The sequence below is a fragment of the Giraffa tippelskirchi genome, chromosome X (genome assembly GCF_054371585.1).
Source record: "Giraffa tippelskirchi isolate mGirTip1 chromosome X, T2T-mGirTip1v1.2.pri, whole genome shotgun sequence".
Classification (NCBI taxonomy): domain Eukaryota; kingdom Metazoa; phylum Chordata; class Mammalia; order Artiodactyla; family Giraffidae; genus Giraffa; species Giraffa tippelskirchi.
This window is the reverse complement of record NC_137289.1, coordinates 75,724,276-75,740,312: the sequence shown is the minus strand read 5'-3', so window position 1 is coordinate 75,740,312 and position 16,037 is coordinate 75,724,276. Positions and strand designations below refer to the sequence as shown.

At 37.2% G+C, this 16,037-nt stretch overlaps 1 protein-coding gene across 1 annotated transcript in view; it reads right to left on the bottom strand.

The window, feature by feature from the left end:
* CHM (CHM Rab escort protein) overlaps positions 1-16,037 on the bottom strand; it is a 236,319-nt gene that overhangs the window by 116,965 nt on the left and 103,317 nt on the right. Inside the window, exons 5-8 of the mRNA XM_081563843.1 lie at positions 7,678-8,062; positions 5,918-6,034; positions 5,041-5,161; positions 3,064-3,289 (exon numbers count right to left, since the gene is read on the bottom strand). Coding sequence (XP_081419969.1) covers positions 3,064-3,289; positions 5,041-5,161; positions 5,918-6,034; positions 7,678-8,062 — 849 coding nt within the window. The remainder of the gene's footprint in view (positions 1-3,063; positions 3,290-5,040; positions 5,162-5,917; positions 6,035-7,677; positions 8,063-16,037) is intronic.

Genomic DNA, 16,037 nt, shown 5'->3' with positions numbered 1-16,037 from the left:
TCAAGCATCTTTTCGGATCACAATGCAGTAAGATTAGATGTCAACTACAGGAAAAAATACTACTAAAAATACAAATATATGGAGGATAAACAACACACTACTGAATAACCAACAGATCACAAAAGAAATCAAAATGAAAATCAAAATATACATAGAAACAAATGAAAATGAAAACACAACAATCCAAAAACCTACGGGTTTCAGTAAAAGCAGTGCTAAGATGGGGGTTCATAGCAATACATGCCTAACTCAAGACACAAGAGAAACATCAAACAAAAACACTATAGGCCAATATCACTGATAAACATAGATGCAAAAATCTTCAACAAAATTCTAGCCTACAGAATCCAAAACCATATTAAAAAGATCATATATCATGAAAGTGGGCTTTATTCCAAGGATGCAAGGATTCATCAATATTTGCAAATCAATCAATGTGTTATACCATATTAACAAATGGAAAGATAAAAATCATATGATAAATAGAATAGATGCAGACAAAGCCTTTAACAAAACTGAACAGCCATTTGTGATGAAAACTCTTCAGAAAGCAGGCATAGAAGGCACATATCTTAACATAATAAAAGCCATATATGACAAACCAAGAGCAAACATTATCCTCAATGGGGAAAAACTGAAAGCATTTCCTCTAAAATGAAGAAGAAGACAAGGGTTCTCACTCTCACTAGTACTATTCAACAGAGTTTTGGAAGTCCCAGTCACAGCAATCAGAGAAGGAAAAGAAATAAAGGAATCCAGATTGGAAAAGAAGAAGTAAAACTCTCACTGTTTGCAGATGACATGATCCTCTACATAGAAAACTCTAAAGACAACCAGAAAATTACCAGAGCTAAGCAATGAATATAGTAAAGTTGCAGGATATAAAATTAACACAGAGAAATCCATGGCATTCCTATACAATAATAATTAGAAAAGAGAAAGAGAAATTAAGGAAACAATCCCATTGACCATTGCAACGAAAAGAATGAAATACTTAGGAATAAATTTACCTAAAAAAATAAAAGACCTGTATATAGAGAACTATAAAACACAGATGAAAGAAATCAAAGATGACACAAATAGATGGAGAAATACACCATGCTTATGCATTGGAAGAATCAATAGAGTGAAAATGAGTATACTACCCAAAGCAATCTATAGATTCAATGCAATCCCTATCAAGCTACCAATGGTATTTTTCACAGAACTACAACAAATAATTTCACAGTTTGTATGGAAATACAAAAAGCCTCAAACAGCCAAAAAAATCTTGAGAAAAAGAAGAATGAAACTGGAGGAATCAATCTGCCTGACTTCAGACTATACTACAAAGCTACAGTCATCAAGACAGTATGGTACTGGCACAAAGAAAGACATTTGGATCAATGGAAAAAAACAGAAAGCCCAGAGATAAATCTACATACCTATGGACACCGTATCTTTGACAGAGGAGGTAAGAATATACAATGGAGAAAAGACAATCTATTTAACAAGTGGTGCTGGGAAAACTGGCCAACCACTTGTAAAAGATGTCACTAAAACACTTTCTAACACTATACACAAAAATAAACTCAAAATGGATTAAATATCTAAATATAAGACCAGAACTATAAAACTCTTAGAGGAAAACATAAGCAGAACACGCCTAGACATGAATCACAGGAAGATCCTCCATGACTTATCTCCCAGAGTAACGGAAATAAAAGCAAAACTAAACAAATGGGATCTAATTAAACTTAAAAGCTTTTGCACAATGAAGGAAACTACAAGCAAGGTGAAAAGGTATCCTTCAGAATGGGAGAAAATAATAGCAAACGAAGCATCTGACAAAGAATTAATCTCAAAAATATACAAGCAGCTTCTGCAGCTCAATTTCAGAAAAGTAAATGACCCAATCAAAAATTGGGCCAAAGAACTAAACAGACATTTCTCCAAAGAAGACATACAGGTGGCTAACAAACACCTGAAAAGATGCTCAACATCATTCATTATCAGAGAAATGCAAATCAAAACCACAATGAGGTACAATCTCACGCTGGTCAGAATGGCTGCTATCAAAAAGTCTACAAACAATAAATGCTGGAGAGGGTGTGGAGAAAAGGGAACGCTCTTACACTGTTGGTGGGACTGCAAACTAGTACATCCACTATGGAGAAGTGCGGAGATTCCTTAAAAAACTGCAACTAGAACTGCCATACAACCCAGCAATCCCAGTGCTGGGCATACACACCAAGGAAACTAGAATTGAAAGAGACATGTATACCCCAATGTTCATCACAGCACTGTTAACAATAGCCAGGACATGGAAGCAACCTAGATGGTCATCAGCAGATGAATGGATAAAAAAGCTGTGGTACATATACACAATGGAATATTACTCAGCTATTAAAAAGAATGCATTTGAATCAGTTCTAATGAGGTGGATGAAACTGGATTCTATTATACAGAGTGAAGTAAGTTAAAGAAAAACACCAATACAGTAAATTAATGCATATATATGGAATTTACAATGATCATAATGATGACCCTATATGCAAGACAGCAAAGGAGACACAGATGTAAAGAACAGACTTTTGGACTCTGTGGGAGAAGGCAAGGGTGGGATGATTTGAGAGAAGAGCACTGAAACATGTATATTACCATATGTGAAATACATCACCAGTCCAGGTTCAGTGCATGAGACAGGGTGCTCAGGGCTGGTGCACTGGGATGACCCTGAGGGATGGGATGGAGAGGAAGGTGGGAGGGGGGTTCAGGATGGGGAACACATGTACACCCATGGCTGATTCATGTCAATGTATGGCAAAAACCACTACAATATTATAAAGTAATTAGCCTCCAATTAAAATAAATAAATTAATTTTTCAAAAAACAAAGATGAACATGAACTCATTAGGCTTCAGCCTAAGAATCAGCAAGGGCAGAAGAGGGGAGGGGTGAGTTGAATAACAAAGTGTATGTCTTCATATACTAAATCTTGACTAAATTTCATTTTTGTCTAATTTTCATCTGTTATTCAAGTATAATCTTAAGAAGAGATAAGAAAACCAATGCCTGTCTTACCTGCAGAAACACTGAGGGAGTTCTCCTTGGCCATATAAAGGAAACAAAAATGGAGTGTTACCATATCTCCCAAGACAGTGAAGAAAGTTTTTGGTAGCTTTGAGACCATCTATGGTACTGCTGCCTGTCTCTGATGTCATTGCAATTGAGTGCAGGACAAAATATTGGAGGTTGGGGGTTAATTTTTGAGTTTTTAAATATTCAGAAAATGTAATTTCTTCATAGGCTATGAAAAGAAAGAGGAAAATTTATCAGTTAAAATCAGAACCAAACTTTCATTTGAAACCACTGCACAAAAATGAGATCAAGTTTGCTTAAAACACTTAGCAAAGGACATAGTTGGTGATAGTATTACTACATTTTGGACCGAGACTGTTGATTTTAGAGGGAAAAAACTAGGAACGTCACTATCCTAACTGGATTGATGACACAATTTTTAAGCTTTAAATGATGATTCTGTGTTTAGTATTTTATGGATTCAGAAAATTAGAAAAGCATTAAATAATTCATTAATGATCACAGCAGGTTTCCATGGTTGGCAATAATCTTACTTTACTATCAACTGCAGACTAATGTCAATGATTACACTTTGAAATATTAAATATGACTAATGGTAACTTTTTGGTGAAAACAATGATATAGCAGTATTTGATTTTTATGAATTGCTATTCCTTCCTAAAACTTGGAACAATGAACTATGATTAAAAAGTAAAGAAAATTTCTGTATGGCTAGTGGTATCAATCCCACTGCCTTATAATCCCACCTCAAAACATACGGATTCCCTAAATACTACTCCTTTAAATGAAGAACAGAAAAAAATGTAACTGGACTGTTAGTGGAAGAGAAAAACTTTTTAGAAATAAATAAAAACTTAAAATAAATAAAAATAAAATAAAAATTTACAGAGAGAATATAAGTTTATGCTACTATGGAGAAATAATCTGGCAGTAATAAATGGACTCGAAACTTTAAGAACAAGAGTTAGACTTTCAATATTCCATACAGTAAAAAAAAAAAAATGCCGTATTTCTCACTTTTGTAAGTGAATTGTCAGTATATTCCTATTTTGGATAACTTTTTCAGCTCAATGCACTTTTAAGTGCGAAACTCTTGATACTAAAGTGGTGTATTCAACTTTCAACAAACTTTGAAGTAACTGACCCCAGATCACATAGTGAGATGGGTCAAAGCCAAGATTAGAAACCATATCTTCTCCTAATCTAGGGGATCCCACCCACGCCATCTAGCTTCCTTTTAACCAGTCAAAATAAATAATTCAATATTCCAAGCAAAAGCGATCCTTGAGAAATGAATAAAATATACAAATTTTTAAATGACTGATAAATTAATAGATGAGGGTTAGAGAGAGTAACATATATGTACCACTATACGTAACATAGATAAACAACAAGGATATACTGTATAGCACAGGGAAATATATGCAATATCTTTCAATAACCTATAATGGAAAAGAATCTGAAAAAGTATATATGTGCATGTGTGTGTGTGTATATATATACATATATAAAAAACTGAATCACTTTGCTGTACACTTGAAACTAACACAACATTGTAAATGAACTATACTTCAATTTTTAAAAATGGTTAAAAAAACTGGATAATGAAAAAGGAGTATTATCTATGAAGAAGCAGTTGATAACAATGTTTAATTAGCAAGAATAAAAATTAACATCTATCATAGATTGCTGTCATGATGAAAATGTCTTGTAGTTGCATAGTATCCATAGTAGCCACTAGCCACGTGTGGCCACTGAACACTTGAATGTGTGGGTACTGTAACTAAATTTTAATTAATTTAAATTTAAATAGGTACTTGTTGCTAGAGTCTAACCTACTGGATAGTGCAAAATAAAAATATTTTAAAGGCATAGCAAACGGTTCACTAAATCAGAGAAAGCATATTAAAATAAGAATCTCAAATAATGTGAGAACACAAATTTAATGAAAAACAGTACCTTTATATTCATCAGGATGTTCCTCATACTCCATACAAAATGTAAGAAACTTCATTAGCATTCGCTTTTCTACCATAGTAAGTTGTTTGCTATTAAAGACATCTGCTCTGGAGCAAGGAACCTAAAATATATGATTTAAAAGTTAAGAAACTGCTTCCTAGTGATACAAGTATTCCAAATGACATTTTTTTCCCTTTAAGTACAACAAAATTATTATTTCCTTTCTAGTCAGGCTGTTTCATGTTACTTTCTATCAGTTCTAATGGCATCTCTGTTGACTTCAGAGCTAATTAACTTGTGAGTTCCCTTACTTAATTCTGCCAAGTTGCTCCTTATGCTATTAAAAGGCCACCGGCATGTCACCCCTAACTGGGAACAAACAACAGCTCAAATCTAGCAATGTTGTCTGAAATTAACACTTTCTCAACATGAGCATCAACCTACAGAATAAATCATGAGAAAATTAACATTAGACATTTTAATTGGCAATCTCTTACTATTTATTTACATTTGTTAAAAACCATGCTGGACTGGAATTTGCTGCGTTACCAGGAAAATAACAATCTTATTTGCTTATCCTTCCCAAATAAAATGGGGCTTCCTTGGTGGCTCAGATGGTAAAGAACCCGTCTGCAATGCAGGAGGACCCAGGTTTGATCCCTGGGTTGGGAAGATCCTCCAGAGAAGGGAATGGCTACCCACTGCAGTATTCTTGCCTGGAGAATCCCCACGGACAGAGGAGCCTGGCAGGCTACACTCCAAGGGGTTGCAAAGAGTCGGACGCTACTAAGCAACCAACATTTTCACTACTACTTTCCCAAACAAAACATAGCAACTTAAACTCATACTCGGTTACAATCCTTGCTCAGCACAGTACCTGTTTCACTGTTCCTTCTCGAAATGCAAGAATCCTGGTAATATTTTTGAACTCTGCATATCGGCTAACATTAGATTTGATTAGAAGATCAATCAGCAATCCTCGAGAATACAGTAGCTGTACAAAGAAAATATTTTTAGAGAATGAAATAAAAGGTGAAATAGTGGGAAAACTGATAAAAACAGAATAAAGATATATAATTTTGTTATATTTTAAATTATTTGTAAAAAGTATTCTACCTATTAATATTATAATACATAACATAATTTATTACAGGTTCACAACTGATTATCTGAAATTCAAAATCCAAAAAATTCTGAAATCCAAAGTTTTTTCACAACTGACCCAAACTGATACAAGCCTTACACCTGTTTGTCCTAGTTAATGTGAATATCCATATATATTAATATGTTTAATTATAGAGTACCTCTTCAGACTCTGCTAAGAACATTACATCATATATAAAGTATCAGCCAGCATAATACTGTATTAATTTCTAAAATCCAAGTAACTAATTCAAAATGAAATTTTCAGTATGAAACCTATTTCTTACTTGACTACATTAGTGTTCTTTTTTTAAAAAATTCTTTCCTGTTCATGAGGACAAGAAGACTATGGGTGGGCTATGATTAAACTTCCACCCAGAAACTAATTGCCAAGGTAACATGGAAAGAATGGTAAATTTCAAAGCATGGCAGGATCAAATTAGGTGGAATAGATAGTTCAGAAATATGAGGAAGGACCAAGGCAGTAGCTAACTCAGACCGAGGCACAATCAGGCACAGAGAGCTACATCAGAAAGAAACAACGAGTAGTAAAAAGATATTCATATTTTCAAGCATCAGGTTCAAAGTGATCAGCAGGATGAGGATGTGTGATTAGATCAGCAAAATGTGAGGAACATTAGTTCCTCTCTTTATAACTTGGAACTTCAAGAGAGCACATTAAATAAAAAATCCTAGTCTGATGTTATTCACTAACCTCTCCAACTTCTTTCCAATTTCTCATCATTTGCCCTCAACTTAGGTATTTGGTCTCTCTACTTTCACCCAGCCCTATATTATAACCTTTCAGGGCCATTACATTTTATCTTACTAGTGTTTTCTATTCTTTCACACTAAATTTGCCTTGCTTCCTATAAACCCAGTGCAACACTGTATGCTCCCAAGATTCAGGGACCACCTCTGAATTCATGTTGACCTAACATTAGAGGTAAGAATGGGAATAAAAAAAAAAAACCTGAAGACAATAGCATTCTTCCCAACCTCCCTGCCCTAACTACTATTAAATTATCTTCCAAAGCCTTCACATCTGAACCAATGATTTTTGAAATGCATTGGTTTATTAAAAATGTTCATCATTATACAGAAGCCAAAATAGTTACTATATAAATAAGGGCTAAAAAGAAGTTTATTTAATAGATTGACTATAATAACATGGACCCGTAATTAGATTCATTAGATTTGTTTTCTTGATAGAATTCATAGTGTCCATGTAATAGGAGAATATTTGGGTGGAGTACATGCTCTAATACAGAAGTAACCCTGTGATATAGTACTGAGCATTCTTGTGTTTTTAACCTAGGTTTAAAGAATATTTTAATGGAACTATAAATTTCAGATACTATCTCTTTATAAAATAAACATTCTACATTTCAGAGAATAAAACAATGAAAATTGGGTTTATGGTCTCAGATGCTATTTTCAATCAATTAGAAATTAGTACTGTTCTATGATAAGATGAGTAAAACTGTTACTTACTTTTGATACCAAATCGATATTAAACCTCCTGCCTTCTTTAATAATTTGAGAGTAAGAAATCTGATTTTTCTTTGGCTGTTCTGCTGTGTCTTTGGCCACATGCACATTTTCACTTGTTTCCTTTTCTGCAGTTGAGGGCACACAAGTTTTATCATCACAATGGTTTTCTTTTTCCCCTGTCACTTGAACATGATTTACTTCTAGGGCTCTCTCTGGATCACTGCTTGGAGTTTGTTCTGTGGGTATTTCACAGCTTGTAGTGCTTAATGACTCATCTGTAGGCAGGCAGGCAGAATCTGCAGCTTCGGTGGAGTTTGCAGATGTCACAGAAGCATGATTTTTCTGTAGTGCACCAGCTTCTTCAACATCTTCATGCAAATCCTGACTGATGAGAAATTATAATAATAATAATCCACACCACTAATCAAAGTGGTAATTGTACTTGGCTACATTTTTTTATATCATTTTAACTTTTAATGGCAATTTTTATTTCTTTACCTCATTTATTTTATCAAATTCAGTGGATATCTTGCTTTATGTGACATGCACATTAAATATTCATCTGTTTAGGTTTTTACACAATATGAAACATAATTAAGATCTGAAAAAATATACATAAAGATTTCAGGGTTTAGCAGTGATGTCATATGTGTGTGCATGTGTGTGTGTATCTGAAAAGCAGATTCTTATTTTTAAAATTTATTTCTGTTTATCTTGGGATATAGTTGATTTACAATACTGTGTCAATTTCAGGTGTACAAGAAAATGATTCAGTTATACATATACATATATCCATTTTTTTTCAAATTCTTTCCCCATATTACAGAATACTGAGTGCTATACAGTATGTATGTATATATTAATCACATGTATATTTTTTTAAGAAGTTAAGGCAGACAGGAGAATTGTACTTTAGAAACAAATCAACACAGTGCTTACAAGCTCATCCTTCAGAATAAACAGGCTGAGGTTCAAACCCAGACTCTATGAATAGATAACTCTGTGAATGTACACAAGTTTTTTAATCCTCTCTGACCCAATTTATCCATCTATAACGTCGAGATAATACCAGCTACCTCACCAGGTTGTTGTGAAGATTAAATGAGGTATCACATGCGAAGAACTTGGTACAGTGCCTGGTATATAAATGCTCAACAGTGTAAGTATCAAAGATTATTACCATTATCTGAGGTGTGACAAAGCTAAAAAACTGCTATAAAAGTGTAAGTTGACATATCACAATGTGGTATCTAACAGGATCTTTCTGAATTGATTCTTGCTGTTTTCAATATTAATGTCTATTACTTTACCGGAAGCCCTACTTCCAATATTACTACTAGAGTTAACATTCTCAATCCATTATTGCCTTGATTGACACAAAAGGTTCCTGTTCAGTGTGCATCACTATCTCTCCATGATGTGCTTTATCCCCTACAGAACCTACATTTTCATTGAGTTGCCCTACTGTTCAACACTAAAACTGCCTTGTATATGATGGGCTGTGGGAAATAAACATCTGCTAATTGATTGCTCGAGAACTAACAGCAGTTCTTATATCAAATCTCAACTCTACCCCTACAAAATCTTCCTCTATCAGTCTCTAAACAAAATCACCTTCTTATTTACTATCTTTTATCTCATCTCACCTACTTTCCAACATGGCATCTCTTAAATCCTAATTTGTCAACTCAAAGTCTCCATAATTAGGCTCATGTTAACTGTTTCTTCAAGAACGCAGGCAGAAATATCAATAACCTCCAATATGCAGATGACACCACCCTTATGACAGAAAGTGAAGAGGAATTAAAAAGCCTCTTGATGAAAGTGAAAGAGGAGAGTGAAAAAGCTGGCTTAAACTCAACATTCAAAAAACGAAGATCATGGCATCTGGTCCCATCACTTCATGGCAAACAGATGGGGAAACAATGGAAACAGTGACAGACTTTATTTTCTTGAGCTCCAAAATCACTGCAAATGGTGACTTCAACCATGAAATTAAGACACTTGCTCCTTGGAAGAAGAGCTATGACCAACCTAGACAGTATATTAAAAAGCAGAGAATTCCTTTGCCAACAAAGGTCCATCTAGTCAAAGCTATGGTTTTTCCAGTAGTCACGTATGGACGTGAGAGTTGGATCACAAAGAAGGCTGAGTGCCAAAGAATTGATGTTTTGAACTGTGGTGTTGGAGAAGTCTTGAGAGTCCCTTGCACTGCAGGAGATCAAACCAGTCAATCCTAAAGGAAATCAGTCCTGAATATTCATTGGAAGGACTGATGCTAAAGCTGAAGCTCCAATACTTTCACGATCTGATGCAAAGAACTGACACACTGGAAACAACCTTATGCTGGGAAAGACTGAAGGCAGGAGGAGAAGGGGGTGACAGAGGATGAGATGGTTGTATGGCATCACCGACTCAAGAGACATGAGTTTGAGCAAGCTCCAGGAGTTGGTGATGGACATGGAAGCCTGGTGTGCTGCAGTCCATGTGGTCGCAGAGTTGGACACGTCTCAGTGACTGAACCGAACTGTTTCTTCTGGTCTGTTCTTCCCACTTCCCATAATATCACAATTCCCCCATTCCCAAACATAATCACATACTGCAGCAATCGATACATTTTAAGAAAATGTTTAAATTTCACTTTAAAGAAGCTTCCTTAATCCAACCACAATCATCATTCTGCTATTCCATGCACCACAGTACACACGCGTGGCTTACCTTGCATTTATTCATCAGTTTCTTTCAAACAGTTCTTTGGTTGTCCCATATATACTTTATCTTCAACTAGACTTCAATTTCCTTAAGGGAAGAGCCTAATATCTCTTCTTTTGTGCCTCTCACAATACCTACTGTACTTCTCTATAGATGTGATATTTAATAAACACATGATGAATAAATGTTTTACACATGCAAAAGATGGAGGTATAAATATATTATCATAAAAATTTGTAAACGAAACAAATATTTGTAAAAAACACAAACAACTAGGCAAAGAAAGAACAATAATCTTTAAAAAATATGGGTTCATGGAACAAAAAGTGTCCCATTAAAATTAACACATTAAGCACTACAATAAGAAAGGTACAAGTAAAGAATAACATTTTAAATGTCAAGAAATAAAATATCATGCTACTTCTTGTTATAATCTAGTAATTTCAATTAAATATAATGAAAAAAGGATGATATCATTAACGTCAAGATTTTCATATTTAGGAAACTGTAGTGGGTAAAGTTGTAGTTCTGGATGCATTACTTAGTAGATATTAGGCAAGTCATTTAATCTCTGAGATTTCCCATCTATGAAATGGAAGATCATTCATTTACCTTAACTTTCATGAGGCTATTGTAAGATAAATGACCTAATATATATGAAGAGTATTTTACATGAGCGCTAAAGTGGAAGTGAATGTCACTCAGTTGTGTCAGACTCTTTGTGACCCCATGGACTCTATAGTCCACGGAATTCTCTAGGCTAGAATACTGGAGTGGGTAGCCTTTCCCTTCTCCAGGTGATCTTCCCAACCCAGGGATTGAACCCAGGTCTCCCACATTATAGGCAGACTCTTTACCAGCTGAGCCACAAGGGAAGCCCCATGAGCGCTAAAAGGTTAATCAAACATAAGATATTAATCCATTGTAAGATACTGTTAAATTTCCCACAGGTCAAGAGGCAATTCAAAACATGTGTCCTTAGGTTTTTCTGAGATCATATGTTGAAAGCTCTTTGGCCACATAACCATGTAACAACACAATTGCCATTAAGCAACACTAAAAATGAAGAGTGATAATATGAAATGGGATTTGTGTCTTTTCTACAGAATTGTTCATGCTTTGTATTCACTTTCATTATTTTGAAAACCAGGAAACCAAAGTGTGTTGCATGAGGTGACAACTTTCAGCAAAATGTTGCATGCCTAAACATTAAACTACGAAATGATAGGATAGTTAATTATACCTTACAGGTAAGACAGAATGATGATGAAGACATGGAAACTGAGCACACCAATTGATCTAGTCAGTGGCTCTCTATTATACTCTCAGAAAAGGAGCTTTCTAGAGTGAATGAAATGCATTAACCAGTACTAGACAAACTGGAAAACAGAAGTCCAAACACTTAATTAAGGGTATAAGTCTAAGAAAAGGATTTATTCTTTATAAATATGTTCTATATCCATAAATTATTAAGTTTTACTATTCTGAACATCATAATCTGGTGAAATACCTAGCACTATGGAAAACATATGCAACAGAAACAATACCATCCTTACTTTTCATCAACAACTACAATATTTTTAGAGTTCTGCCACCACTGAATTTAATACCTAACTTAGAAGTTTTAAAGACACCAGAAAACTCTCCAAACTCCACTTAATTTCTCATCATGCAAAATTCTATTCATCAAACAGACTTCAGTCAGTTCAGTCGCTCAGTCGTGTCCGACTCTTTGCGACCCCATGAATTGCAGCACGCCAGGCCTCTCTGTCCATCACCAACTCCCGGAGTCTACACAAACCCATGTCCATCGAGTCGGTGATGCCATCCAACCATCTCATCCTTTGTCGTCCCCTTCTCCTCCCGCCCCCAATCCTACCCAGCATTAGGGTCCTTTCCAATGAGTCAACTCTTCGCATGAGGTGGCCAAATTATTGGAGTTTCAGCTTCAACATCAGACCTTCCAATGAACACCCAGGATTGATCTCCTTTAGGATGGATTGATTGGATATCCTTGCAGTCCAAGGGACTCTCAAGAATCTTCTCCAACACCACAGTTCAAAAGCATCAATTCTTCAGTGCTCAGATTTCTTCACCGTCCAACTCTCACATCCATACATGACCAGTGGAAAAACCATAGCCTTGACTAGACGGACTTTTGTTGGCAAAGTAATGTCTCTGCTTTTAAATACGCTACCAAGGTTGGCCATAACCTTCCTTCCAAGGAGAAAGCGTCTTTTAATTTCATGGCTGCAGTCACCATCAGCAGTGATTCTGGAGCCCCAAAAAATAAAGTCCACTGTTTCCCCATCTATTTCCCATGAAGTGATGGGACCAGATGCCATGATCTTAGTTTTCTGAACGTTGAGCTTTAAGCCAACTTTTTCACTCGCCTCTTTCACCTACATCAAGAGGGTCTTTAGTTCTTCTTCACTTTCTGCCATAAGGGTGTTGCCATCTGCATATCGAGGTTATTGATATTTCTCCCGGCAATCTTGATTCCAGCTTGTGTTTCTTCCAGCCCAGCGTTTCTCATGATGTACTCTGCATAGAAGTTAAATAAGCAGGGTGACAATATACAGCCTTGACGTACTCCTTTTCCTATTTGGAACCAGTCTGTTGTTCCATGTCCAGTTCTAACTGTTGCTTCCTGACCTGCATACAGGTTTCTCAAGAGACAGGTCAGATGGTCTGGTATTCCCATCTCTTTCAGATTTTCCACAGTTTATTGTGATCCACACAGTCAAAGGCTTTGGCATAGTCAATAAAGCAGAAATAGATGTTTTTCTGGAACTCTCTTGCTTTTTCGATGATCCAGTGGATATTGGCAATTTGATCTCTGGTTCCTCTGCCTTTTCTAAAACCAGCTTGAACATCTGGAAGTTCACGGTTCACATATTGCTGAAGCCTGGCTTGGAGAATTTTGAGCATTAATTACTAGCATGTGAGATGAGTGCAATTGTGTGGTAGTTTGAGCATTCTTTGGCATTGCCTTTCTTTGGGATTGGAATGAAAACTGACCTTTTCCAGTCCTGTGGCCACTGCTGAGTTTTCCAAATTTGCTGGCATATCAAGTGCAGCACTTTCACAGCATCACCTTTGAGGATTTGAAATAGCTCAACTGGAATTCCATCACCTCCACTAGCTTTGTTCGTAGTGATGCTTTCTAAGGCCCACTTGAAAAGACTTAGCTTCCCTCAAATTAAAAACTTTGTACTTTGGTTAAAAAATGTTTTCTTAAAATAATTCAAGCTTGGTTTCACCCAAGATGGCAGAGGAATAGGACAGGGAGACCACTTTCTGCCCCCCAAATTCATCAAAAGATCATTTGAATGCTGAGCAACTTCCACAAAACAACTTCTGAATGTTAGCAGAGGACACCAGGCACCCAGAAAGGCAGCCCATTCTCTTCAAAAGGAGGTAGGACAAAAAAATAAAAGACAAAAAGAGAGACAAAAGAGTTAGGGATGGAGACCCATCACAGGGAGGGAGTCATAAAGGAGGAGAAGTTTCCAAACACCAGGAAAACCTCTCAACAGCAGGTTTTGGAATCTCAGAGGGCAACGTAACCAGGAGAAAAAAAACAAAACACCAAATACGCACCTAACCACAACTGCCAGTAGAGAAGCAGATGCTCCTGTCTGTCACCAGTGAGCGGGGGTTGGACAGGGAGGCGCAGGCTGCATGTTTAGGATAAGGACCAGGCCTGAATGCCCTGAGGATAATCTGAGGGAGCTAACGTCAGAAAGCAACCCAAACTGTGGGATAGCCAGAGAGGAAAAAAAAAAAAAAGTGACAACTTTTCTTGAATGACTCACAGAAAAAAGGATGGAGCAAATACCAAAGGAGAGCTAGCCTGCCGTGTGCAGGCCTCTCCCCACTGCAGGAGGCAGAGAGGCAGGCATACCACAGCCAGAGGCTGAAGGCAAGGGGCAATCTCGGCCCCAGAGACCTGCATCCTCCACCAAACTGTGAGCAGGCTCCCAGATGTTAACCACATCTTCCTGGGATCCTGGATGGCTGACATCTGCCAGTAGGATCACAGCCTGGGATCAGCTCCCCAGAGGAGACACAGCACAGTGCTCTCATGGCAAACCTGGGAAACAGAGCGGTCGGGACAGGAGAGGTGATTAAGATGCACAGCCCACCTGGGACAGTGCACTCGCCAAGCACCTGATCACCTGAGCTGCTCGAAACTGGGAAGGGCACAAAACGCACGCCCAACCAAGTCTATGCCCTTGAGGAGTACCCGAGAACCTGCACCGGAGCAGCTTAGGCATGTGAAGTGCACAAAACACAGGGTCTGCTTTGGACAGCATCCCTGCAGAGAACCTGGAGCCTGAGCTGTGTAGACCTGGAAAGCACAGGCCGCTGTGAGCTGACGCAAACCTAGTGTGGTCCATACACTGCGAGCACTCCCCACACACGCCAGTGATATTTGTTTGCAAATATTGTGTTCCTCCCTCCCCACAACACAACTGAATGAGTGAGCCTAAATAAATGATCACCTTCACCCCCTTGTGTCAGGGCAGAAATTAGTCACTGAAGTGACTTGCAAACAGAGGAAGCCAAAATAAAAAAAAGAACAGGGAAAAGCTGTGGAAGTGACAGGTGCAACAGATTAAAACCCTGTAGTTAACATTGACTAAGCACTGGAAGGGGCCTATAGACCTTGAGAAGAAGTACAACCTGGAACAAGTAATTTATTACTTCTTTAATTTTGATTTTTATAACCTACTATTACCTTGCCAAAAAGACTCCATTTTTTTAATTTTAGTTGGGGGCTAATTACTTTACAATATTGTAGTGGTTTTTGCCATATATTGACATGAATCAGCCATGGGTTCACATGTGTTCCCCATCCTGAACCCCCCTCCCACCTCCCTCCCCATCCCATCCCTCTGGGTCATCCCTTTGCCCCAGCCTTGAGCATTTGAAAGACTCTATTTTTAAAACAAATTTCATATATATATATTTTATAATTTTTGTGATTGATTTTGTTTTGTACTTTCATTATATTTTTGAGAGTCTAACCTCTAGATTTTTTAATTTTTGCTTTTTGGTATTTGTTATCAATTTTGTACCTTTAAGAATCTAATCTTCAGTATCCATTTTCACTTAGGGGTGTGATTACTGGCTTGATTGCTCTCTCTCCTTTTGACTTCCCCTCTTCTCCTCCTGGTCACCTCTATCTTCCTCCTCCATCTTCTCTTCTCCATGTAACTCGGTGAACCTCTCTGGATTTTCCTCACTATGAAGAATTTTTTCACCATTAACCTAGATGTTTTATCATCTGTGCTGTACAGATGGAGAAGTCTTGAGGCTACTATAATAATAAGACTGAAAGCCAGAGGCAGGAGGCTAAAATCCAAACGTGAGAACACCAGAGAACTCCTGATTCCAGGGAACATTAAGAGACAAGAGCTCATCCAAAAGCCTCCATACCTACCCTGAAACCAAGCTCCACCCAAGAGCCAACAAGCTCCACAGCAAGACATACCAAGCTAACTCTCCAGCAACACAGGAACACAGTCCTGAGCATTAAAGTACAGGATGCCCAAAGACATGCCCAACCCATAGACAACCCAAAACTCACTACTGGATACTTCATTGCACTCCAGAGAGAAGAGATCCAGCTATACCCACCA